This window comes from Anopheles merus, chromosome 2R (genome assembly GCF_017562075.2).
Source record: "Anopheles merus strain MAF chromosome 2R, AmerM5.1, whole genome shotgun sequence".
Taxonomy (NCBI): domain Eukaryota; kingdom Metazoa; phylum Arthropoda; class Insecta; order Diptera; family Culicidae; genus Anopheles; species Anopheles merus.
This window is the reverse complement of record NC_054082.1, coordinates 49,459,401-49,486,133: the sequence shown is the minus strand read 5'-3', so window position 1 is coordinate 49,486,133 and position 26,733 is coordinate 49,459,401. Positions and strand designations below refer to the sequence as shown.

General features: G+C 46.2%; 3 protein-coding genes across 3 annotated transcripts; 2 read left to right on the top strand and 1 right to left on the bottom strand.

Moving 5' to 3' along the window:
* The first annotated feature begins 4,656 nt into the window (after positions 1-4,656).
* LOC121590715 lies at positions 4,657-7,460 on the top strand. Its single transcript, XM_041910619.1, has one exon. The coding sequence runs from the start codon at positions 4,767-4,769 to the stop codon at positions 6,831-6,833; it is 2,067 nt and encodes a 688-aa protein (XP_041766553.1). The 5' UTR covers positions 4,657-4,766; the 3' UTR covers positions 6,834-7,460.
* A 6,077-nt stretch (positions 7,461-13,537) lies between these two features.
* Positions 13,538-18,554, top strand: LOC121590028 (major royal jelly protein 1). Its single transcript, XM_041909369.1, has 4 exons — positions 13,538-13,796; positions 16,440-17,288; positions 17,372-17,566; positions 17,638-18,554. The coding sequence occupies exons 2-4, from the start codon at positions 16,450-16,452 to the stop codon at positions 18,245-18,247; spliced, it is 1,644 nt and encodes a 547-aa protein (XP_041765303.1). The 5' UTR covers positions 13,538-13,796; positions 16,440-16,449; the 3' UTR covers positions 18,248-18,554.
* Positions 18,555-22,296: 3,742 nt separating this feature from the next.
* LOC121590334 lies at positions 22,297-24,714 on the bottom strand. Its single transcript, XM_041909908.1, has 2 exons — positions 24,132-24,714; positions 22,297-23,924 (listed from the first exon to the last, which is right to left on the bottom strand). Exons 1-2 carry the CDS (start codon positions 24,559-24,561, stop codon positions 23,617-23,619), a joined length of 738 nt encoding a protein of 245 aa, XP_041765842.1. The 5' UTR covers positions 24,562-24,714; the 3' UTR covers positions 22,297-23,616.
* Between the last annotated feature and the right edge of the window lie 2,019 nt (positions 24,715-26,733).

Genomic DNA, 26,733 nt, shown 5'->3' with positions numbered 1-26,733 from the left:
TAAAGGGCGATGACGTCAGCGGCTACTAAGATCGTGCTACCATGCCGGGGAAGATGAGTTGTTCGCTTGCTGAGATTTGCCTGCAGGTGGAGGTGGTTATACATCTTCCCATCTTTTCGCCATTTGCCGCTATCGGGGCAGCTGCTGCAGCGTATTAAACCTTGCACGCGTTACATTGCGCGAAACATCGTTGAGGTTGCGCGTAACCAGTGCCATAAACTTCGTCGCTTTTACGCGAGCGTGAGCGGGATACAATTTTCGCTGTTTTCACAAATAACAATTTTATGGCAGCCTTGGGGAAAGTATCCGAGATTAGCTTTTGAGCAGGGGGCGGGAAAGTATAGCCAAAACATTAACCATTGTTTATTGCTTCGTCATAGCAGTGTCGAGTACTTGAGCTGCTCAAACAGCTAGAGAGAGAGAGAGGGAGAGAGTAAGTTGGTGGGAAATCGTGCCCAACTCCTTCGCTCGTCATACTGCCAACTCGTGGAAACGGGTTTGCAATTAAAAATCACACCACTATTGGATAAAGGATCTGGGTTTACTTCTTAAAAGAGAGCAATAATGCATCAGAAACCCACCCAGTATGTTGTACCGGCTGGCGATAACAATGTTCAACTGGTTGCCTCAAGAACGGGATTATTTAACGGACTCAACTCGGTTCCCTTGAAACGGGTCTGCGATCATGCTACATTGTTTCAAGGACTGGAGAATAAAAGCAAAATAACAGTGTAAACCGCTTTACAAAACCAGAGAGCCTCGGAAATCGGATAGCGGCCACAAAGTAAGAACCTGTGATTGATTTGTATGGATACATTCTACCTTCTCCTGGGCTCACAGTCCTTATGCAAGAACCAAGCCCCACCGATACGTTGAAATGGAAACACGGAGTCTTGCAAGTCGCGATCGGTTAAGTTCTACCCCTTTCAATGGACGGATCCGATCAAGGTTAAACGATGGTGCAGAAATACCAAACACACACTCTCGCCTCAAAAGCCACACGTTTCAGGTTCTATCCTGAACGGTCATTCCGGGCTTAGAACAAAGCGGGCGTGTGCCACGTTAGATGGATGGTTTCGTTGTTCCGGAAACGCTTCTATAACTCTTTAATCACTTTGATCGTGGCGATCGAAGACATTTTAAGCTCCCGCAAAACAACGTGTCCACTATCGAAAGGCAAGTGGGGTGGATTATTTATTGAACCTGACACTGTGGGACGGCCTTTCGGCCTCCGATCTCTGCTGCCTTCGCTCGCCAATAGTAGTTTGCGAAAAAAAAGACTGCAGCAAGGAGTGGACTAGTTAATTGCCCCAAGCACCCCTATACATGATTACTGGCCCGTACATTGCTCGCGCGCGCGCGTGTGGGGTAGCGCACAATAAAAGGAATGGAGTTTTAGTTACGGGGCTGCTGTTCGTCCACCTTACTTACCCCTTGTTGGGTTGGTTTCTGGGAACGATGTTGGAGCATTTTATGGGGGTTTAATTTATAGCACATATTAATGTGCCCGATGCGGCTAATTGCGGTCAAAAGTTTACGGTCTGGTTTGTAATTTGGATGGTTTTGGGTGATGTTTTGCTACAGTTTTAGCGCAACACTATTGTTGGAGCGTTGTTTTGGAGTTCTTGCCACGGCTTACTTGGAAAGCCATGGACTATTTGCGAACCATACAATTACGCTGGACACGTTTTACTTTCATGGGCGCTAAATTCATCTGCATAGTAAAAATCTGAGACTAAAATACTATCATTTTTATTGAAAATGAAAACATTCAAAGGTGCATTTGTAACTATATATTTAATTTCGTTTTTTTGCCAGATGCCTCCGAAAATTGTAACATAACTATTGATCACTATGATATTGACTGAATGATCATTCGGATTGTTAATTGAAAGTCTGTAGAAGCTGTTCAACTAGAAAGTAACAGTTCTACAGACACATGTGTTAGAATATGCCAAAAACCTATTCATTTTGGTTTTTTTAATGGAATTCTCTTCCACTTGGAAATCATGCTCTTGGACCGGGATGTCCAAAGTCATCAGTTAGTGACATTATTTCGTAAATTACATTATTGGGAGCCATTTTGACGCAACCTTTAGCTAATGGGTAACTTTTAAAGGTCGTTTTGATACAAACACACTAACTAGAATGTATAAATTTTGTAAAGTTTTCTATTATTGTAGTTTTGCCGATGATTCGAAAACATTTCAAATTTTCCCAACATTAATTTTACTTGTATAGTAAAACAGTAGCAGGAAGTTCAATCGATAAATGAAAATCGCTGGTAAACTCTTGTATAAAACACTATTGATTGGCGAATGAACATATTGTATGGCAAATTCCTTGGACTTTAATTTAAATCATTAAGAACACTGCATTCATTAAATGAATCTGATGTTGTGTACAACATGGGACAGAGTGACCTTTAAATCAAACATTTTTCTTTCACGAGATTAATTCAAAAGAGGTCCATTGAGTGAGAAACGAAATTTGAAGACAAGAGTAATGACTCAGGATAATGGAAACATGAAGAATTAGTGATAAACTTATTTGATCTAAACCATAACCCAGAAAAGTTATAGTGGAGCGTTTCTATTAAACCAATAACTAAAACTATTCACGTAATAGTCATATAAGTGTTGGTGTATAGTAAGTTTCGATTCCTGTAAAAGATTGGACCTAGTTCGATACTCACCTGTACCGTCTTCTCGTGGGAATAACTATCCGGTTTCGTGGTACTAATTAAGTTTAGTAAGTAGTGCAGTTTAGTGTCCAAGGAATAAATTCTTGGCGTAGGTCATTGCGACAAAGCAGAAAAGCTACATACTTTCTGCGACATGCTCTTTTAAGACGCCGTTGAAGTGGCTGTAGAACTAAATGATATACGTACAAACGTTGTTGATCGTCTTTATTTAACCCAAAATAACGAATAAACCATATTTTATTTATAGTGGATGCTCTTGTAGCTCTTCAAGTGGCTTTGGATAAACAACGTTACATCGGAAATGAGAAGAATAAAATTACTTTCAATACTTATTGTATTTTAACGCTCAAAACTTAGAACTCGTAGGTTTGCTTTTAAATTCATTTTTTTAAATTAAATCTTTCGTCGTTGTTTGTGTCAGAGAAAGGAATCTATTTCATCCCAAAGCGGAGATTTTGGAGCATCTTGCTTGGTGTGTTGCGCAAACAGGTTTCGTATCCCTTCCCTCCGTAATGGATGGCCCCTAAGCGCCAAGTGCATTAAGTGTTTTGCTATTGAATGTTACCCAACGGGACATGTACTGGAACTAGGTACTGCTTGTTAGTTTGCTGCCTTTGTTTCCACTGAAAGTTGATACATCCTCCAGGGTTTTGATTTTCAAACAATGTAAATTATGTACCTCCAAAGCAACATTAGAAGGCAGGGGGAAGGGGGATCAAATTTCACATTCACTTTTGCTTTCGATAACGATCGGCGTGTGGAGTTCAGCTTTTGCCTTTCGCACCGTTGTGTTGCTTAGATTTCGTGTGCGCCCTCAGGTCGTTCATCGCCCTAAGAGTAATGGAGCGGATACAGCAAGTACACCAACAAGGTGGACATTCGCCCGGTCACATGGTCATCGTACAGAGGGAGTGCTGCACAGAAACGGCACCAAACGAGGTTAACGTCACAATTAACGAGTAGTACAACGTGTGTATGTGTGGAGAATAGCAAAAATAAACGGATGCCGTTGTAGTGGCGATTTGCGCTAGAATCTCTAACCGTGCCGAAGGTATTGGAAGAGTGTTGACGTGTGAATCGTTCTATACCGGCAATACTTAGCATACTTTGGGTCACATTACATCGATGCGATTCCTCTCACAACACACTGCGCCTCATTACCGGCATTGCTAAATTCGTCATTGTTTGCAAGCAAGCGGACAAACGTCACCAATGTGTGCTCCAGTTGTGCGAAGCCGTTAATCATAATGTCCAAACTGGTTTGCTGCCGTGATAAAGCCACATACGGTGACGCCGAGGACTGCGAAAGGTACGTATGTACGTACCGACGTGCGTACACTGCTGCAAAACTCTCTTTAATTGGCTTATGTTTCACTGCACACATGCTTCTTTGCTTGTTTTAGTTTTTAAGGGCCAAATGACCTTGAAATGCGGAACCTGATCCCACCTGATGTATTTGAACGCTCAAGCACCTGAGTGTACACCGTGCAGCAGGTTGGCACACCGTAAGTGCCGGGGTGTGTGTGTGTGTGTGTGTTTTGGGAGTCTATAGAAGAGAATGTCCTCCGAACCGACGACAGATGCTGTTCCGATGGCTGATGGACACTACAAAAACAGCACATGACTGTCGCTGCGTTGACCGCTACCAGTCACCTAAATGGGTGAAGTAATGTGACACCTAAACCAAGCGACTAACCCGCTTCGTGGGTGAACTCGCCGATCCAACGGGACACGGGCTTACACGGTCGTGCCGGCCGGATTGGCTTGATGAAAGCTTAATGCATGGCATGGTGTCGTGTGTTTGTTTATTCTACCACCAGGGGGAGACTGATTGTTAGATCCCTGCCCCGGACATAATGATCCGTGTGGCACATTAGGACCGTCGATTGTAATCGGCCTGCTGTTATGATAAATCAATAACGATAATTGGCGCGTGCATCGTTCCAGCCAAGCCACACTGGTCGCTAAATAATTCACACCCTAATGGGTCCCCATGGGGCAGATGCGCTTTTGTTTGTTGGTAGTGATTTTGGGGTGACGTATAAATACATTGTCCGGGACAATGTCGCTGGGTCAATCGGTTGGGTCAATCGTTCCTGCTCGTCAGTTTGTTCGGCAGGTCGCAATGTACCGGCAGGTGAGCGTTTGGACGCTACTGCTGACCGTGGTGCTGCGCCAGACCGCCGGGGACATACCGGTGGACGAAGCGGAACACGAGCAGCTGCTCACGGTCGTGCCCTGCATCAGGCGGCTGTGCGAGAAGTACTTTCGGTCGGAACGCGCCATGAAGGGTTCGCTGGCCATCATCAACATCAAGCCGGACGCGTCCACTTTCCAGCAGCACATATTGCGCTCGTTCAACGAGGACCCCCGGCACGAGATGGGCGTGATGGTGAAGGACGCTTCCCGGCCGCACCTGAACGCATCGCACGTGACGGAGAAGGCCAAGAACTACCTGATGCTGATTGCCGACTCGTCGGCGCTGGCCGCCCCGATCCGGCAGCTGCGCCGGCTGCCCACCTGGAACCCGCTGGCCCAGGTGGTGGTGGTGTTCACGGCCGAGCTGACGCCGCTCGTCTTCGAGATCGAGGTGCGGAACGTGCTCCAGGAGCTGTTCGACCATTCCGTGCTGAACGTGAACGTGATGGTGCAGCGGTACAACACGTCCGTGCTAGAGGTGTGGACCTGGTTCCCGTACGAGAGTGGCAGCTGTGCTGACAACATCGAGCGGTTGCGGCTGGTCGACGAGTGTGAGTATGCGTTCCAGGAGCCGGACCCGGAGCGCAACGTGCGCGCCGCCTGGGTGTACCGCGAGCGGCACTACTTTTCCGACTATGGGCCGAAGATCCCGAAGTACTACCACTACTGCCCGCTCAAGGTGTCGACCAGCATTTGGGAGCCGTTCGTCGTGGGCAACGCGAGCCACATCGAGAAGGGGCTAGAGGTGCTAATGCTGGACGTGATCACGGCCCGGATGCGCCTGGTACCGGTGTTTAGCGTGATCGACGGCAGCCTCACGACGGCACGCATCACGGCGGACAACCAGACGGGGCTGTACGCGGACGTGTTGCAGCGACGAACCGACCTAATGATTGGCGGGCTGCACGAAAACCCGATCAGTCGGAAGCTGCTGTCGGCCACGATACCGTACTTTCAGGACGATCTTACCTGGTGCGTGCCGACCGCCCGACACGCACCCAAGTGGCTGAACGTGTTCATCATCTTCAACGTGTGGACGTGGCTGATCGCGATCGGGATCATCTTCGCGGCGGCCGGGCTGCTGTTCCGGTTCAACTACGTCGAGGGGTTGTACCGGGTGAACTACACCTGGATGCTGCTCCAGTCGCTGGCGTTCTCGCTGAGCGTGTACGCGCACTACTGGCCGCGGCGCGTCTCCATCCGGCTGTTCCTGATCGGGTACATGTTTTACGGACTGCACTGGAACGCGGCCTACCACAGCTTCCTGATCTCGGTACTGACGCGCCCCCGGTACGAGCCGCAGATTGCCACCGTCCAGCAGGCGATCGAGGCCGGGTTTGGGTTTGCGGGTGCGGAAAACACGCTCGGCCACTTTGACAAACCGGACGGCGTGTCGCGCCACATTGCCGCGCACTACGCGGTGTGCAGGAATTTGGACGAGTGTCTGGGGCGGCTGCGCCGGGAGCGCACGGTTGCGATCGCTATGAGCCGGGCCCATTCGAGCAACAGCCGGGCGATCGGGGAGGCCGAGCTGTACTGCTTCTCGAAGGCGGAAAACATCTACACCTACTCGGTGAGTATGCTGGCGAAGAAGGACTTTCATCTGCTGCCGAAGATCAACGAGCTAATACGGCGGATCAGCGAGAGCGGGCTGCTGGGCAAGTGGCAGAAGGAGAGCGAAAAGATCCGCATCGATCACGATGAGGACGAGGGGGCGGGAGGCGATGAAGGAGGGGGCAGCGGAGGGGATGGTGAGAAAAGTGGAGAAGGACAGACGATTCTGCGGCTGGATCACATCGAGGGCGCCTTTCTGCTCGGTGCCGCCGGACTGCTGCTCGCGCTGGCTGCGTTCATCGGCGAGCTGCTGTACTACCGGGCGAAGCGGCGCTATCGATGGCGAGACAATCTGGCCGATCGGTATCTTTTGTAGGGAGCGCGGAGGGTGGGGATACATGGAGGCTCAAAGCAGCAGGAACCGGCGTGTGCGCGGTCGGGCGCGTGCCATGTGAAAGGAAGTTAGTGACCTTGTGCGGTGTGCGCTCTTGTAAGGAACTTGTAGTCAAGCCATGGTGCGTTTGCCCGTCGAGAGGCTCGCGTGTGTGTTAGTGTTCTTTTTTTGCTGTTGTTGTTGTGTGTGTTACCATTATTCGGACGAATGTTGTTCGGTGTGTGACGAGCAGCCAGGGGCGGATGGGCGTGAGTACGAATGAGTACACTTACATTCCACCGGAATGGGGGCGCACGCGCCCTGTCCGAAGGTCTTAAGACGGTTTCGATTCGATTGTCGGTCCGACATTCGAGGCATCAACTGCTAAACCTATTTCCGACTGGCGTCTTACGGTGGCACGCATTGTCAACGGGGTGGACCACTGGTGGTAGCAATTAAGTGGCCCGGGCTGGGTTGATTTCCGGCCCGGGTTGTGTCTCCCCCTCAAACGCGGAACGCACTCGATTCCGCTCGATAAGCACGCTGAGGAACAAAATGAGTACTCATGTTCGAGCTTGCTAGCGGCGAGTCAATTCGAAACCGACCACCCGTCCCATCCGTGTGGTCGGTGTTAAGGGTGCGGAAAATCTCTAAGTACGGAGCTCACGCCCACGGAGCTCGGAGGTGTTGCTGGCATGCGTTGTAGGAAATCTGTGCCTAAGTACCTGTCTTATTCACACTGGCGCTGCTCGCATGAGTTGCGCGGAGTTGTTTGTGTTGGCGTGTGCCCTTGGGCGGAAGTATGCAAACCGAAGGTCCGAGCGAGAGTTTTTTTTACAGGTGTCCGAAAGGGGTTTGGGAATTTTTAGGGATATTGATGTCGTTGAATAGTACAAAGGTGTGGAATTGCACGATAGTGAGACGTCGGCTATTTGTATCATTGGTGTAACATATGAGTGTAGGAATTGCAATAATTGGTTATAAAATGTACAGTAACAACGACCTATTTACGATATTTAAAATGGAATGTATATTAAAATGTCTGAGATTTATCGATCGAATATGGGGCGAGGATTAGTGCCATGGCGAATACACAATTGATGTTGCTGCTAACCAACCCGGTGGAGTTTCAATCTTTTTTGTGGAGCATAGGTAGAATTTGGATGAGAAAGATTCTTATCATCGATTAAGAAGGTAACGTAGAAGTTGAATAATATCCCGAACATTCATGTGAGAATTATCTGACTTGGAGAGTAATAATAATCTTAACTAAGTGAGATTATTTAGGTTGTCCGTGGTGTTCGTTTTTTCTTTAGGTATCGTCAATTAAAAAAAATATCAGTGTTGAAAATCGACACATGTTAGTAAAATGAACAAATGTAAAATGTTTTTATGATGTAAATTTAAATGTATAAAAACAATTACTGATATTATCTCTTTTTGTGTAATTTAGCTTTATATTCGTATAGATTGATTCCCATTACTTAGACTCGTTTTGCATGTTCAATTCTTCTTCTATTTGGCGTAACGATCTATTTGATCGCACCGGCCTATACAGGCTTTTGACACTTATTTAGTTCCACGCAGCCAGATAGTCAGTGTTTGCCACGCCGGACGATCCATGCTAAATTTGATCCCATGATGGGCATATTATTAAGCTATTCGAGTTGACGACTGTACCGCGGGACGCCCAAACTCAAGTCAAAACAGGTTTTATGCAGGTTTCATTGTATTTACTTCTTTATTACAAAAGGTTATTCCGTTTTGATTCAAATTGCGAACAGCTTAAAATTGCGGACATTTATCATGGTTTTATTAAATTTCAACATATCTAGTCTCTGGCTATGCCGATTTTTAATTTTCCACAATTTCGATAATGCACCAGAGTAAATTGAAAAAGTGTCTGACCCCTAGTGAGTCTTGATATCACGATAAAAAAAACATTTTCTGTCAGAAAATTCACCACCGGAAGCATTCAGTTTGGTTTCAAATCGATCGCAAAGTAATTTCTACAATAGTTCATATTACTCTTGTCCAGATGCATTGAAGTACATCGGAATCCATTGTAGAGGTAGTTATCAATGTGAAAACAACAGTGTTTTATCATATTGTGCTCTGATTTTCGGAAACACTCATTTAATTCTATCCGGTTTTCGAAGCAAGATTTTATTTACCTTGTTTAAAATTCCGAACAGCCGAAGTAAATTGTGATAAATTGCATATTGCAATATTGTTTAGACAGTGGTGATAACAAAAAAAACAACGATATTTGAAGAACGATGTAACGAATGCCTTGATCGCCGTACGGGGAGGATCGTCAATACGCGCAGCAGCACTGGATTGTTGATGCACTGTTTTGTTTATAGAGAATTTGAGACTTGCGACTGCATTCGTCTCTCAACGCAGCAGTACTATAGTTCAATGCATGCATGAGTACAAGATAAAAACACCATCCAAACTCCGTTGTCATTAAGACAACATTGGATTGTTGGTGCACTGTTTTGTTTATAGAGAATTTGAGACTTGCGACTGCATTCGTCTCTCAACGCAGCAGTACTATGGTTCAATGCATGCCTGAGCACAAGATAAAAACACAATCCAAACACCGTTGTCATTACGACCGTTGTTCTGTCGGTTTAGCAAAACAGCGTCATTCAGAGTTGGGTGTTCTAACCTTAAAAGAAGGTAAACACTAAAGACGTGTAGTTTGTGTGTGTGTGTGTGACTTTGAAGATTATTGACGAAAATTTGACGTTGTCCTCAACTCGAATCAAAATGTCCTTAATTTGGAGTATGAGCTTGAAACTGTTCGGGATATGAATCAAAATATCTTTGCAGATTAATGCTTTTTTGCAATATTTCGAGTAGAATGTTTGCTAACTTTTTTTTCTCAAATTAAATCGATTACTTCAGATAAGTGAATTATGCAGAGGTATGATCAATTAAATTTTAATTATTATGAATATATTAAATGCCAAAAATGCCTTAAGTATGTAAGCATTCATTCGAAGCAATACGGCTTTCATCTTTTTTTGTTTTGGTGTATTAACCTACAGTTTTCATGCAGAAATTTTAGATACAAACATTATTCATGGTATTATACAACACCTTGCTGTAATAATCAGTAAATGTAAGCCAAAAGTATGTTTGTCACAAGGCTACAGCAAGTCTGTGATGATGTTGATGATGAGCTTTGCTAATGTTGTTGTTGTAACAAACAATTTTATTCGTATTCAACACCCAATACTGCCCCACATGTGTTTTTTCCTTATAATAACAGCTCATGTTATTGTTTCGAAATTTCACTTTATTTGTGCTCTAGCTTCAAAATGCTTTTTTTGCGTCGACACTTAATGCTTCAAGGTTACAGCAAGAAACATTGAATTGAAATTATCCTCAAGCCATTTTCAAGGTATCGTCTGTGGTACAAACAATAATTGTACTACCTTCCTTACCCTCCAGTCATATCACCTGCGTTAATGTAGCGATACTCAAAGGTAAGTAGGCAAAGGCAACACTACCAACCGTCTACATGACCCGGAGTCGATCTAGAAAGATAAACAATAAGCAGTAAGATTTTTTTAATGCATGTACTCGAGTACCCCCACAGCTTCATGCAGAGCTAAGAAAGCCGGTACACACACACAGATACATCGATATATTAGGCCTTCAGACGGAGTGGGGAAAAATGCAAGGAGATCGAATTTGCAGTGCAGCTTTAATTGCAAACTGTCCACTTATCACGGAGCTCACACCGCCAGCAGCTAAAAGTGACCTGTAATGCGTTCCTCCCACTGAGCGGCGGCTACCCAGGAACACTACGAACAATGTAGCATTGACATGGAGAGCAGCGTCGACCGGTTGTAGATCACGGTAGAGCACGCCGCACGCTGCTTCCACGGTCGGTTGTGCATTAGCCTCGTCTACGTAGCCCGTGAAGAAATCTCGGTATTATGTAAAATATTCCTATCAACCGCTTCCGAAGCCCAGCAACAAGAGCAAGGTACCAGTGAGGAAAGGGTGAAGGGCGGAAAGGGAATAAATTGAAATGCAAATAAAAAAAGTGAATCACGCTCTACAACCCACTATAACATAACCTCTGGTCCTGGCCGTGTGCAGCTCACAGCAAGTTCCAGATTTTGGGCTTCGCATTAAATCTCTCCACGAAAGTGGCACCGACAAAGATAGGGATCAAAACAAGTTTTTCAACAGTAAAAAAAAAAGTAAAAAAAGGTGCGTGGCACTCAAAAACGCAAGTAAAAACTGAAAAATAACACTCAAAAAAAAATAAAAAAAATCGTCTCAGTGCGTTCTGAAAAGGATTGATTGCTTGAAGCACGTGTGTCGAGCGCTCTGCCCGATTTAGCGTGGTGAACAGCTGAGGTCACAGCTTGCTGTCCTGGAGTTGCTATATCAGGAATGCAACAAGACTCTGATCGGTCAGCCTATTTTAAGCCGCGGTGATATTGTTGTGATTATTTTATTATTCAGTAAAAAGAAGCAAAACTGTTATGTGAAAGTTGCACTGGTAGCACTGCTGAAGGTCACCGTCTCAAGAGCCAAAATTTGTGCAAGCGGTGCATGAAGATAATGCAAAAAATAAACACGCTTCCAACAAGTATCGGGGCTATTTAATCTGTCCAACTAGCCGGGCCAGCTGGTATCGTGTGACCTGTTTCGTAAGGTTTCGGCGGATATATTTCTAGTACGGACAGCCGAACCGTCGTGCAACTGGCCCATAGATCAGTTTGAACACGAGCGACATGCTACCCTTGTCTGCAGTGCAAATTTGCCTTCCCGCCGCACACACCGTCCCCGCCATTGCACATTTATTTATTTCGGCTCCATCCCGGTCACGCCCGCTGGTCCCTCCTACAGCGACCAGACGGGCTTGAAAACGAAATTGAAAAAAAATTCTAATTCTTCGAGAGCCACGCGCCTGTCAATTTCGCCTCGGGCAGTCTAATACGGTTTGGATCGTTTACGGTAGGAGGCAACGGGATTGGAGGAAAATCGGCGCACAAAATGTCAAACAGGCAACGAGTCCAACTTGAGACTTGGGGAGGCTGTAGCACAAAAAACCGAAGCACGCTCCCAAATTGAGCTATCGACCAATGGTACGGGCGATTAACACTTTGGGTGTGGGAATGGTGAAACTCGTGGGAAAATGCTAGGAGGTTGTAATTTAAGCGGCGATTTGTTGATGAAGTGTATTAACAAGAAACTATGCATTCAATGTTATTTATTTGGTGTCATATAAACGATGGGTATTTGTTTATGAGAGGCGGTAAGCTATTGTTGAAGTGTTGCCAATGTAACAGGCATAACAGTAAGGCGAAAGAGAACGTAAAGATAATGATATTGAAGGTGTTTCAGCAGTTGTTTACAAAAATAAGCTACAAAATAATAAATATCAAAATAAATACTACTATGAAAGTAAAGGTAAAGCAAAAAAGTAGTATAATGAATTATGAAAGTAAACGTAAAGTAATAACCTACTAACACAAATATGTTATACCAAAAGTGTAAATTGTTATACAAGAATGAAATTCTGATCCGGATTTAAAATAGCGTTATAATACCGAAATAAGAATAAGAGCATAAGAAAAAAACGTTTGTGAAAAATAGATGTTGATGAAAGAGTTGTTTAAAGAATTAAATTACACAACAATAAAAAGCGAAATATAAAAAGTAATAAAAAAAGTGTTAAGTACGATAATACAATTTTATGTTGACACTTATTCTACAAACAGTTTGATTGCAATGATTTGAATACAGCTCGATAAATTTTAAGTAATTATTATTATTTCTTAACAATGCGATTCCGGTTTTGCTATGGAATAGATTTTTATGATAATTAAATCAATGGAAAATACAACGAAGTATAATAACAATAATTGTAAGACAATATTTTTAGATGTTGTTAGGACAGTAGTTATTAGTTCCTAACATTTCATCCCTACTTAGTGTTAGAATAATTAATCTTATGAATCTTATTAAATTGTAAGTATTATTTTCTATGTGTATTGTTTATTATAATATTAGATGCTTGTTTTAAATGAATTTTCGATGAGGATAAAATAATTTATAAATCAAAAGGACTAACATGGTTTGACAAGGCTTCGGCAATTGTAAAGGAAGAAAAGAATAAGAATAAAATACGATAAAGCCTAGTTGTGCAATAATAATGAAGCCATAAAAATGAATACAAGAATGCTTTTTATATTCTTGCTACTTAATATTTCTTACTTCTACTTCTTTTTTCATCTCTTTTCTTTTATATTCATTTTACTCTATTCTTGTCGACTATCTTTGTTCACTCCACTAATATAGTTTTTAGTTGTATAACTATTTTGTGTTATTTTATCTACACCAAATTGTTGCGAAATCCAAAAAAACCCTATGTATTATTGATTTAAACAATGATCGATTGCAACATCCCGGTAGATCGCAACGGATAAGATATACTGACATATTTATTAGATCACTAACGATCGTGCCGAAGCGTAACCTTCCCACAATTTTGTTTAGTGTTTTTTTTGTCGTTACCATTTTCGATGGCACGTGCAAAGGACGAACAATTTTGAAAGGATTTCGGCAAGCTGTTGTGAACCGTCCGGCCCAGTCCTCCGTCCTCCGCGTAATAAGAGCCCCCAAAACCCCAAAGATGGAAGGAGGAGTGCCCGAACCCGTCCACTTCGTAACGCGCCTCCGATCGCCATGATCGGTCGGTCGCGCGGCATAAACGCATCAAAAGAGCCTCGTCGAGTGGCACACGACCACAGTTGCCGTTCGGTCGCGAATCGGTGCGGACCATTTTCCTCCGTTCCGTCTTGTAGTGTACCCGCGATAGTTCGTGTGTTTGTGTGAGAGTGCATCCGTTCGTGGGGCAAGTGTGTTCCATTGTGCGGTGTGGTTTTTCCCGTCGACCGGGTTTAATTCTTCGACAGGCAGCAAAGAGACAATGTAAGTCCGCGCGCGGGTGCCCGTGTCCTTAGAACGAGAACGCAAAAGTGAAAGGCAAAAAGCGTGTGCAGCTGAAGGCGAGCATGATGCAGCCGTCGATGGTGGCTGGAGCTTGCCGCATGGTGCACCGATGGTGCGCACGCGAACGGGACTTTGCGTCCCTTGACAAGGCGAGCCCTCGGAGGTGCATTCTGTGTCAGGCTCCGGATCGAGCGCTGTGCGCTAATTGCCCAGCGGCCCAGAATGTGAGCTGCAGCTTTTCTCCTCCTTCGGGAACTGGTGTTTCCGTTAGGAGCAACACTGGCTCGAATGGAGTGGTCCAAGCCATTTTTGGGGCCGATCCGTCCGTTCCGGGACTGTGTCAATGATGATGATCGTGCAGGTGTGGCCTTGAGTGTGATCGATGGCGTGTGTGGAGCGGTGCAGCTGTGCAGAGCGAGGGATGGCACGGTTTGCATAACTCGCTTCGCTTATGATCCGCTCGTGCAAGGCACGGTGAACAAATGTAAGCCGAGTCCATGTGTGTGCGTGCTTGTGTATGTTGTTATGTGTGGCCCTACCATAGCACATTAAAGGTGTGACGGATTCTGTGACGAAGTGAACTGGGCCGATGCGTCTCATCGCACGGCTGGAGTGGCCTGAAGATCGAACAATGGACCAAATGACACGGATCTGGCTAAGTGAGACACTAACACACATGCACACTTTGGGGGTTTGTACGCGCTCGATCGACAATCGTCATGGGAATCTCGTTCGATTCTCCATTGTTGGCCCCGCGGCCGTGGTTATGCCAACAGAGAGGCCTGTGAAAGACTTGCATATTGTGTAAATAGTGCCATTTAAAATGGGGACCACCTTTTCACGCCAATGTACCGGTCAGACCTGATGATGGTGGAGGCTTCTCTTTCTCTCTCTGGACGCTTAACAAATGAAGCATCCAAGCCTTCCCCTCGTTCGTTTATGAGTGGCGTCAGCCGGTACTAATGATCGTGCGAAAGAGGGAAACACATCAATATTTTTGAACCAAGTGTGCAATCGACCAAACACCGGGGCCGTATGGTAAGGGTGGGACTTTAAACGATGCCAACGACAACCCATTGCATGGCGTGTGTGTCACCAAGTGGCCGTTTAGTGGCCCTGGTTTTGTGGTTGGCGAATTGGCATTGGCGTATGGTTTTGAGCGGTACTCGGGCGAGGTCTTGACAGTGGATGAGGGTTTCCGCTAGGGGTTTGTTTTTGTTTTTCCTCTCAATTTGGTGCCGGAAATGAGGGGCTGCTGCGGCTTTTGCCGTCAGTTTTGGGTGGAGGTTTCCGCGATTTGGGGGCGCAACCATTTACTATTGCCGTTGAACGCTCTGCTGGAAGGGGAAACATTCACTTCAGCACTTCCTACTGTGTTTTGGTGCAGGTTTCTTGGGGCTTGTGCCGTCATTAAAACATCTCAGGAAAATAATGTGGAAACAATCGTTAATAATGTTAAATCAATCTGAAAACAATTTCACAAACTCGTCCACAAGGACTTTATTTTCTTGACCTTCTTGTGCATTCTTTTGCTCAACCTTTCAGCACGGCGTACGGTAATTGATCGTTACGTAAGACAAGCAAAGCTATTTTTTATTGCCTTTCTGTTATTTTCCTCTCTGAAAATGGAGAACATGTGAGAAGCGACGGCAACAAGTAATTGGATGGAGCAATATCCGCCAAAAGTACGCACGTAGGCGTATGTTTTGACCGGTTTTGTTGTGTTTTTTTTCTCTCACTTGCAACGCACGATCAAGATGGAAGGAGAAATCACGATGCCTGCAGTGGCTGTGTAGCGGTCCTTGGCATCGAGCCCATCAATTGTCAAACGGCCGATCGCAATCATCCAACCGGTAGTTGGTTCGCAGATGCATAAATAATAGACGTATTGCAGTGAAGTTCAATATTTTACCACACATCGTTGGCGAAAGTGTGCCAATGTGCGTTTTGCAGGGGGAGGAGGGAGGTTCGAATTCGGTGCGAATATTATGCAACGTTGGCGCCGCTAAAATCGAGCCTCTGTTTTGCCGATCAGATGCTAACGGCTATTAATAATTCATCCGGGATGTATAATTTAGTGGATGTTGGGCATGTTGTCATCAGGCCAATTAACTGGCAGCAACACCAGGGGGAAATAAAAGTTTGTATTATAAGCCGAACGAGTCGCTTGTACAACTTTGGTGTTTTCCGAGATATTTCTAGTATTGCTTAAAAAAAAACAAACGTAAAAAAGTAAAAGTTATAGCACGAGCTTTAAATCAAACGTAACGCACAACAGTATTAAATTAAAGCCAACGTGCGACACTCGCTACGGACATTCCCGTTTATGCGACAAGCATTCCGGAGATCGAAACGATTGACATTTGCCTCGCGATCATGCACACGCTATCGGGTTATTAGCCCGGGTGGGTTTTCTTTCTGTTTCATTCCTCGCACGTTCGTAATGCGATGCGAAAAATGCATTTGCCTGTGTGCCAGCAAAGGGGGCGCTCTCGATCAGATCGACATCCACCTTTGAAAGTGAAACGATCGCTCGGCGCGGTTCGTGGTCAACGCTGGAGCGCTGGTGCTGCACACTGCTGTTGTGATGTAATCGACTTCCAATCTCTTTCCCGTTTGCAGCTGTTCAGAAATGCATCGCTGGTGTCTGCTGGCGGTCGTGTGCAGCGGTGTGCTGGTTGCCATCGCCCGGCCCGGCCAGGCCGTCGGTGGTTCGCACAAGATGGAGGTCGTGAAGCAGTGGAACCTGCTCAACTTCAACTTCCCGTGGGACTATCCGGCCGCCAGTAAGGAGTTCTACAACCCGGAAAACGTCGTCGCCACCGGGCTGGAGGTGGGGTACGATCGCATTTTCATCGCCACCCCGCGCCTGTTTTCGGGCGTGCCGGCGACCGTGTCGAGCATTCCGCGCGGCACCAACGGTGACTCACCGGTGCTGCAGGCCTACCCCGACTGGACGCACCATCGGGCCGCCACGAAGGAGTACAACTGCTCCGACATTGGGCTGGTGTCGGTGTACCGGCTGCGCATTGACTCGTGCAATCGACTGTGGGCGCTGGATGCTGGCGTGTCCCGGTCGCTGGAAGACTTTGAGGTGACGTGCCCGCCCAAGATTCTGGTGTACGATCTGCACACCGATCAGGTGGTGCGTCGGATCGATTTTCCGCCCGAGGTGGTACGGCGCGAGTCGCTGTACACGAACCTGATCGTGGACGAGACGACGTCCCGACCGGAGAACAACTGTGACGATGTGTTCGTCTACATTACGGATACGGTTGCACCGGGCATCGTTGTGTACGACAGCGGGAAGGATCTGACGTGGCGCGTCAGCCATCCGGCTATGTATCCCGATCCGGACTTTGCCGAATCGTCCATTCTGGAGCACCGGTTCACGCTGATGGACGGTATTGTGGGCCTGGCATTCGATATGGAGGCTGGCATCGTGTACTTCCAACCGTTGGCCACTGATCGGTAAGATGACGTACCATCGATTCGTTCGATCGTGTGTGTGCGTGTTTTAAAGTTGGAACTTTCTTACCTCCTTGTGTGTGTAGCATTTTCTCCGTCACCACGGCTGCGCTGCGTGCTGGTCCGCTGCCATTCGGAAAGGATCTGCCGGTGAAGCTGGTGGGACGCAAGTCTTCCCAAGGCATTGGACTGGGCGCTTCTCCTCGTGGTGGCACTATCTTCTACGCACCACTGTCCGAGACGGCCGTCGCATCTTGGAATCCACGAACGAACGAGCATCAGTAAGCATCCCTGGCGCAGGAAGCACTTGACAGCTAGACGTTTACATTATTCCCTTTCCGACACCTTCTAGGATCCTTGCGCAAGATCAAGAGAAAATCCAGTTTGCTGCCGATCTTCGTACACCGGACCGCGACGGTACGGCACTGTACGTGCTGACGTCCAAGTTCCATCGCTTCTTCTTGAAAAACCTCGACGCCAACGAGTTCAACACACGCATCCTACGCATCGACGGTGTGGCCATTCCCAGCGGACAGCTAGCCACCCAGAGCCATCTGCGCCCGACCGTTCCGTATGACACGCTGCACGGTAACGCATACTACCACCCGTCGGTCGTACTACCGGTCCCGTACAAGCCGCTGGGGCCGGTGTTGCCCCCAACAGCAACCACCTCCAACCCGCTGAGCGTGTTTAACACGCAAAATATGCCTTTTGGCCATGGTCTGTTCACCAAGCAGTCGACGTTCGGCCACAGCACCATCCTGCAGCAGGGCAAGCCGTCGCAGCCGTTCTTTGCGCTAAATAATGGTGAAAAATCATTTCCTCCATCGCTCGGATCCCGACCACAGTACGGTGCGAGCGGATCTCCGATCTTTGTCCCGAAGCTCAACCAGAACTTTAACGATCTGAATTTGCTGCGCTACAGGAAGAGCGTGCCGGTAAATCAGACCGCGCTCCATTGAGTGCAGGTGGGGACGGAGCAAGTTTGATAAGTTTTGTAAATAGGATTTAGTTGCGAGGACACAGAAAGAGATTTAACTGCAATAGTAGGTGAGTGATGCGTTAACAGTGCGCCATTGAAATAGAGAGAGATAGAGAAAGAGAAAGAAGAAAAAATACTGCCCATATTCGCCCTAAGGTTCCGTGACAGCAGAAGCAAATACTCTTCATTAGGTAAGGTAATAAAAACACATTCCTGTAAATTGTATTTAAAATGAGCAGCTCATGTAACAAACAAAATAAATCAATTCATCCCCTTACATCCTTATAAAATGAGTACAGTTGCTTTTGTTTTTTGTTGTGAAAAAATAGCAGATATTGTATGGTGTTGATTGTTTTTCATATCCCTAACCTGTTATTGATATCTTCGAATAGCTTCGAACAGCTCAGCTTGAACCGATCCTATTATTATCCATTTTACTACTGGTCTTGTCAAAGGTCTTGACCATGTAGTGGGTTTCATGGTCACTTGATACCCATTTGTCCATAATTATCCATACGGTATTTTATATCTTTCCAAGACCTGGAACGTTGTTTTACGTTGGTTTTAAAACCATGTTTTTAAGTATGCAAATGTTTTATCTAATCGCCTGGATATACCCTATCGTGCCTCAACAGTGACGTCCTATTTCATCTTTCTATTGCTAGTCTATAGTTAGTCTTAAATGACTTTTCTATTCTAGTCCTTGTGGAAGTACGATGCTTGATACTTGATGGATCTGCGTTGATAACAAACTTCTTTCGGCTTGTGAGCTTTTAACTTGTCCTCCTTTAAGTTTATGACTTTCGCTGTTGCCAACAAATTTGATAAGTGTCTCTCTCTTTCTCTCTCTCCCTCTCGCTCTCTCTCTCTCTCTTTCCCTCTCGCTCTCTCTTTCTCTCTCCCTCTCGCTCTCTCTCTTTCCCTCTCGCTCTCTCTCTATCTCTCTCTCTCTCTCTCTCACTCTCTCTCTATCTCTTGTTGGCATGCTCACGATACAGCACGTCGATGAGACATGGCCTGGCCAACAATCATTCTCGAGGAAGCTCGGTCTCTAGCTGCAACCTCCCATCCATGTAGACACCCGATCTCCGACAGGTTTTGCTTCATCTGATCCAGCCATCGAGTTCGCTGTGCTCCCCTGCGCATCGTGCCGAAAACCTTCTTGGTGGGGCATGAGTCCGGCATCCTCATGACATGCTCCAGCTATCATATCCTACCAGCCTTCGCCACCGTCAGGATGCTGGTCCTGAGGATGCGTTGTTCCAACACGACCAGAGCGTTTGCATTAGTGATGTGCTCTCTGGAGCGCACTCACGACTCCGATCCGAGTCCAACTATTGTTAGTCCGATTTTGACTCCGGCAAAATGGAACCACTAAATCCGCCCGGAGTCGGAGTCGTCCCGAATCCTCCGACGAATCAATGTGCGATATATCTCATATTTCGTGCGGACTCGATGTCTTCTGTCTCGATGAAGCCCATAGTATGCACGATTCCCCTACACAATGTATCTCCGGATTTCGCTGCTGGTGTCGTTGTCCGAAGTAATGACCGTCCCGAGATAGTAAAACTCCTTTCTTCTTTTTCTTCTTTTGGCTCAACAATCGTTGTCGGTCAAGGCCTGCCTCTGTACCACTTTCTTGTGGAGTTGGGCTTTCAGTGACTTATTGATTCCCCCCATAGCAGGATAGTCAGTCCTACGTATGTCGGCACGGTCTATTTGGGGCTTGAACCCATGACGGACATGTTATTAAGTCGTACAAGTTGACGACTGTACTACGAGACCGGCAAAACTCCTTTACCACCTCGAAATTGTCGCCGTCAACTAATACACTGCTTTCCAGATGGTCTGAGTCACCGGCAAGCAGGTATTTCGTTTTCGTCGCATTGATTCTCAATTCAATTTTGCTGCTTCGCGTTTGAGTCGGGTATACGCCTCACACACCTTCGTCGTTGTCCTGCCGATGATGTCGATGTCATCCGCGAAGCCAAGAAATTGGAGGATATGTTGGCTATAAACATTAACATTGATCAAATTCAATAAGGTACCACAAAGTTAAGTTGTTGAATATGCAATTTCTTATATGTGTATCCTATATTCGTAACATTGATATGATGCACTATTGGCAGTCAACAAAATTTCTTTTGATAATGTCAGATAACATGTACTACAGTAGTGCAAATTGTAGAACAGTAAAACTTATTCTGTATTGTCAAGAATCCGAACATTAGTTATCGTTTTCGTTGTTATGTTTAGATAAAATATCAAATAATTTTTGAAAAAATATTTTTTGATCTGTACTAAAAAATGAATGATCAATCTATTTTGTGTATTAAATTATGAATTTAACTAAATATAGCTAAAACTACTAAATTAATCAGCTTTCTCGCTTGTACTAGACTTTATGATTCCACGTTGATAGTTTGTTTGTACTTCAAATAAAACTATACATATATATTTTAACAAAAATAATAAACCTTAAAATATGTTTGAAAGTATTTTTACACTCAGACAGTGTTTGGAGCGTTTTTTTTCATTAAGTCTGGAGAAAATAAGAAATTGGATTGGGTTGGACAAATTGGGGGTTTCTTTAGGCGATGGGGACGGTTGCTGTATAACAGTGATGAAAGTTATACATTGTAAGAGGGGTTTGCATACATTTAGGCGTATAAATTTGGTGCAGCGGCATAGAAGCACCATAAGTAGTAGAATAAAAAAATCAGATTTTAAAAGAGATTTCGTGTTACATGTCTGTCCTGTTTTGGAAATTCAACACGAAATCCATGTACTTTAATTGGTAATAAATATGCAAAAATTTTAATTGGTAAATATTTGTCGCCGAATTTTAGACAGGCACTACAAATAAGCAAAAAAAAAGGATGAATTTTGTAAAATCTTCTGCACATGATCAATATTGTTTTTCTTAATTTCAGTTTAAAATTAATATCCACAGATTATGAAAACTGGTCATCATTGGTACTAGGTTTACCGGAAAACTTTCCTAGTCAAAGTTGGGTGAACATCGAAAGCAATATTGGGTGAATATCCGTACAAACGGTTGTTAAAAGACCGTTTTAAATTGTAGCACATGAGGTAAAGCAAACCCTCGCGTAGTTAATCTCTAATCATCCGTTAAAGATACTATCCATATCCAGCACCTAGTTAGCTTGGCTGATGATTGCTGACCTACTTTTTGGCTGTACGGAAAGCCGTGGCAGTTCGGGAGCAGTTAGCCCGTTGCCTGTCGATAATTGGCTACGTTCTGGTCGGTACCGAAATGGGATCCCACACATTAGATTAGCCACCGCGGGTTCGGTAACGATCTAGCCTTTAGCTACGCACGATTAAATGCATCGCATTTTTAGCGTTCAACGGAACAGAAACCGATTCGCCCCGATCGAATCGCGAATGCGAGCTTATTTAATGTGCGAACTTTGCCAGCGCCAGCCTGTTAAGAAGGCCGAGCGAGAACGCTGAAGCATTCGCCGGAATAAGTATGCTAGTAATAGCGAAACGCACCCAAAGTACTACCATTACGATCAATGCGATGCTCGGGTGCTTGCCATTCGTTGCTTTGCAAAAGAAAACATTATTTTCCCGCGACTCGGCCGGGTCGTTGCTTTCAAATCCCAATCGGCGATGGATGTGATGGACTCTCTTCCTCCAGTTGCGGTTCAATTACTGCACACTACCGTTCAGTGACCTAATGCAATGAGGTGGGAAGATCCGAAGTTATCCGCGTGTGCACGTGCTTTGGTGCCTTTGGGAGGCAGCGATGCACCTACGAGGTCGTGGAAATGGTGGTACGAGAGCCGTGTGTGTGCGATTTCTTTCGGTGTCGGTATTTTCGTAAAAAAGCTAAGCTCAATCATACACACTTACGCCCACTCACACGTACTGTGGTAATGAAGATGAAAATGTGACGTGGAAAATGGGTGGAAAAGCGAAGTTAACGATGTGAAAAAGGAGTGGAAAATTATGAAGAAAAAAAAACACAAGAAAATAAAAAACAACTCTGCGAGTTTGTAATTGATTTGACTCTGTTTGGTTGCATTTCTGTGATTTCAAGTTTTCTCGTTGCTGTTGCATCGTGTAACAAATGTGTTGTGTCTACGACTACGACTGTCCGTATTTTCGGTTCATCGCTTAATGCTGCTGTTGTTGTCTACGATACTGTTGTTTTGTTCCGTTCGTTTTTTTTCTCATTTTCTTTTCCTTTATCTCGCTCCCTCTCTTTAACTGCGGCTAAAGGTACAACAATCAGTTAGGAAAAACTCGTGACGCCATCTGAAGGGTAGGTGGTGGTGATGGTTGGTGGTGCCTGTGTGTCGCTGTCGTCGTTCTCGTCAGTGTCATGCAGTTAAGTCTGGCACCACCGTAAAACAACAACACAACAAACATTTTTGCATTACCGTATCACTGTTGCTGTGTAATGTGTCTGTGTGTGTGTGTGTTGCTTTTGGCCTACTTGGCCGTCACGAGATCCACACTTGTGCCGCCCGTCCTTCGTTCTTTGCAAATTGACAATGGGTAGGGAAAAGGGGAAAGAAAATCGCACTGGAGTGCTGAACTGGCTGTTGAGTGGTCGGAAAATTCGCACAGTTAGAGTAGGCGTGTAAGAGGTAGGTGGGTAGGTGGCAGTGAAGTGAAAGTTAATCGGGATGGGTTGGGAAAAGACACGCGAAGAGATTGGCGTGAAAATGCGCGAAACAATTGAATGAAGAGATTGAAAATGTGGCGAAGGTTGCACCTGATAGGGAAAATAAAGGGACGCGAAGGAAAGGCAAAGAAAGGGCCTCCGCTGCACAAACACGGGGCGGAGAAAGTACGAAAGGGTCAATTGTTGATAGACGATTGATAGAATTGAAGCAACGTGAGAAGCGTTACGAAGGGAGGGAATCCGATTGTATGCAGATTGGGTGCCGCGTGTGTTTTTCCCCGGCCAAGCGAGAGGAACACATGCAGACAGACTGGAATAGAGGTCGAGATCCGCAATATGCGGATGATCGTGGGGCCACATACGGGCCATCGGGAGAAGGGTGAAAAGATTCATTAGGGTCATTGGAAAGAAAAGCACAGCACGTTAGCTGTTTGCTGCGTCAATTTGCTTGTCGATTGTGTGGCGACGGCACAAGAACAGGAGCGACAGAGGAAAACAAAACGGTTGACTTTAAATAATTTAAATAACTTAAATAAATAAATAAATATGTTCTAGACACTGTGCTGCGTCACGCGACTCGAGATGGATGATGACGATGATGTAGGGATTGGTGATGGTTTTGCTGGAGGTGAAGAAGTAGCACGGGAAGTTGTGTGCGTGTGTGGGTTTGGTGGGGAACTTTGGACGCTTCACGCCTGGTTCTTAGCATAGGCACTGTACGCCATATTCTGAGCGATCGCCGCAGCATCGGCCGATCGTCGATCCCAGCCGCCGTGTCCGGAGCCGCCGCTCGACCAGCCGCTACCGTGCTGCTGCTTGCTGGCGACCAGCTTCTTCAGCCCGATGATACCGGCCAGCAGGAGAGCGATCTTGGACACGATCAGCGCCTTGCCGGCGAGCAGGTAGAGCCCGGCGATCGCCACCGGCACCATGGCGGCCATCTTCATCATGAAGCCCATGATCATCATGCTCATCATCTTCTTCATCTTACCGCGGCCTGGAATCGAGATGAAAGAAGTCGTTACAGAACAGCAAAGCCATCAATAGGTGTTTTATCAACAATTTCGCGTTGTGCAAAGTGATGCGTTCAGTGTAAGAGGTGTTTGTGGAACACTTTGGACCTAACTAGGAAAAGATCCGGTAAGATCACTAAAGCGTTCTACTATATCACTTCACAGTGCAAAGCTCCCCCAGAGCAGCTCACCTTCCTCCAGGCCACGGCCGAGCTCCTCGCTGGACAGCTTCGGCAGGGTCACCTGCACCGTGCGGCTGCTGAAAATGCCCGCAACCTTCTCGAGCAGCATGCTGGTGAGCGCCTCATCCCGTGCCTCCAGTCCGCGCGGCAAGCTCTGCTCCAGCTCGGCCTCGGTCAGCGGTTTGGTCGGCTCGGCCGCCGCCCGCTCGTTACGCACAATCTTCAGATCACCGAGTGCCAACGCATCGACGCGGGACAGCCGGTCGATGAAGGTGATGGCACGCTTCTTCAGGCACGGGCTGAAGCCAGTTTCCGCCTTCGAGCACTCGTCGTACACCCGCACAATCGCCCGCAGGCTCTGGCTCTGATAGTCCTCGGTGGCGGCCGCAACCACACCGATCAGCACGACGGCTAGAACGGAACGCACTACGGGATTCATTGCTGCACCTTGCACTTGCACCTTGCACACACTGTCGAAAACACAGAATCACACAGAGTCGCACACTGAGCTGTAGGATGCGAGTGTCGCGGCACGGATGGTAAAGGGTGTCCTGGTTGTTGCTTGCGTCAGTCAGACTCGATCGTCAGTTGCTAGATCACTGATGCTGTACTGCTAGGGAATCGTCATATTTATACACACGCCACCGGACCCGGAGCTTGCGAGTGGATCCGTTTTCCCGCCGAAGCGCCTGCAGAAAGCAGCGTCGCTACCAAGGGAGAAAGATCTTTCTCCCGCTCTCTCTCTCTTTTTCCAGCTCGCTCGTCATGTTTGCGCGAAAAGTTCAATCTCTTCAGCTGGTCGCGCTAGCTAAAACAGTAAACCTTTTCGTGCTTTTCTCGCGCGCGCGCGTTCATGACTTTGCATGACTCATGGGGCGGAAGTGGAACCGAGAAGAACCGACCGACCCTTTTCCGTTTCCTTCTATCGGCTGGCTCCGTCTCAGTTGTGTCTCTCGCTTTTTTTCAGCGCCAGATGTGTTTTCGCTTTCCATGGTGGGAAAAATCATAGGAACAGTTTTCACCGTGCGTTATAGCCGTGCATTAGTGTATATTCTCGAATGATTTGCTGGGCCGCATCGTTCCACCAACGGCCAACGAGCCTACCCGAGCATTGCCACTCTCTGGGACACTCTCTTTTCGTCGCTCAGGCTTGTGCATACAACTTTTGGCCACTCCAGAAGGCGGCAACAGGGTGAGGGGACACAGGAACGCGCGTAAAGGAACTTGACTTTGAAAAGCGGAGAGTTCAACGAGTGTATGTGTACTTGGGGCATATGCACCCCACGTGTACGATCGTTTGGAATCAGCGTGGTTTGCATATACCGTATCTTTATGGCCTCCCAGAGGGCATTAGCGTCCATTTCCTTTGAGCTTTGGGGTAATGAAGGGGTGTCGGAATGAGGGTGACGGCAAGCCAACGTGAATTGTACTGGAATGACTTTTCCTTTTCGAGGTGGAATGTTGCTCTTTCTGTTTTTGCTGTTTTTGCAAGCAAAAGGTTGGAAGGTTGGATAATAATGGAGTGAAAATTTCTGCTCAAGAATGAGCTCATACATGTCGTAGAGGGAAACCCGGGTCCACTAGGCACACCTAAGTGTCATCAAAATTCAACCAAAAGGTCGGCGTTTCGTTATTCTCGACGTCGTTTAGGGGTGAATCATTAATATTTCACTTCTCTCTGGCGTTACTGCAGCTGGTTGTGATTTGTTTTCGAACAACCTGCTAGCAAGACCGGTGCAGGTGCCCTAAGAGAGAAGCGTCACTTGCCGGGGTGGATCATAAAAGCACACTCGTGCGTTGAGTTGATCGCATGGTTTAGGCAGTGGGTTATTTTTTGTGTTGGTTTATTTGGTTTCAGTCTAAACATTTCTCCCACGAAAGAGAAGAGACCTTCGTTGTGGTTTCTAGCTGCTTTTTGGTTTTGTTTCGCAAATAACTTGCTGACCAGTTGGTTCGCCCACTTTTCTTACCGCCAGCTCCTATAAAAGGGAAGTAATGAAGTTTTTCGGCCTTACCGCGCCACCGTGGCGGAAGGGATGCGTTTAGAGTGTTTATTTTCATTTTATTAGATAAAGAAAGTCGCAGCCACATGCGAGTGTTTCATTTGGTAGTGAGAGCGTGTGTTAGTACCCGCTTTGCTGTTCTCTACTGGGAAGCGCTCGGGGCTTTATGGGTACGGCGGCAGCATACCGCGACGTATTTAATGCGTTTTTCGGTAGGTCAAAGTAATGAACCCGTTTGTTAGCTGGCTAATGAACTACGGGAGGAAAAGCAGCGGAATTGCGATCCGTTTTTGAACGATGCGGCTAGGCGCTATGGAGCCCGCATCTCTCCTGTACGATAATTGATAGAGGTGTGCATGATTGTGGGTCTAATTGAAAGTAGCGCCAGCGATAGTTGAACGCGAATCGAAACGAACGGGGCCCGGTTGGTAAAAAGCACTTTTGTTCGTTTCACAGATTTTCAGTCCGGCGGGTTATGGACACGTACCGGGATACTAGTCAAAAATATGCTAAATTTGGGCTAGAGGGCCCGACCTGCTTTGTTAAGAGGTAGATTGTGATAGGAAAAACAAAAAAGTATGCAACAATTAGCCTGATATAAAACATTG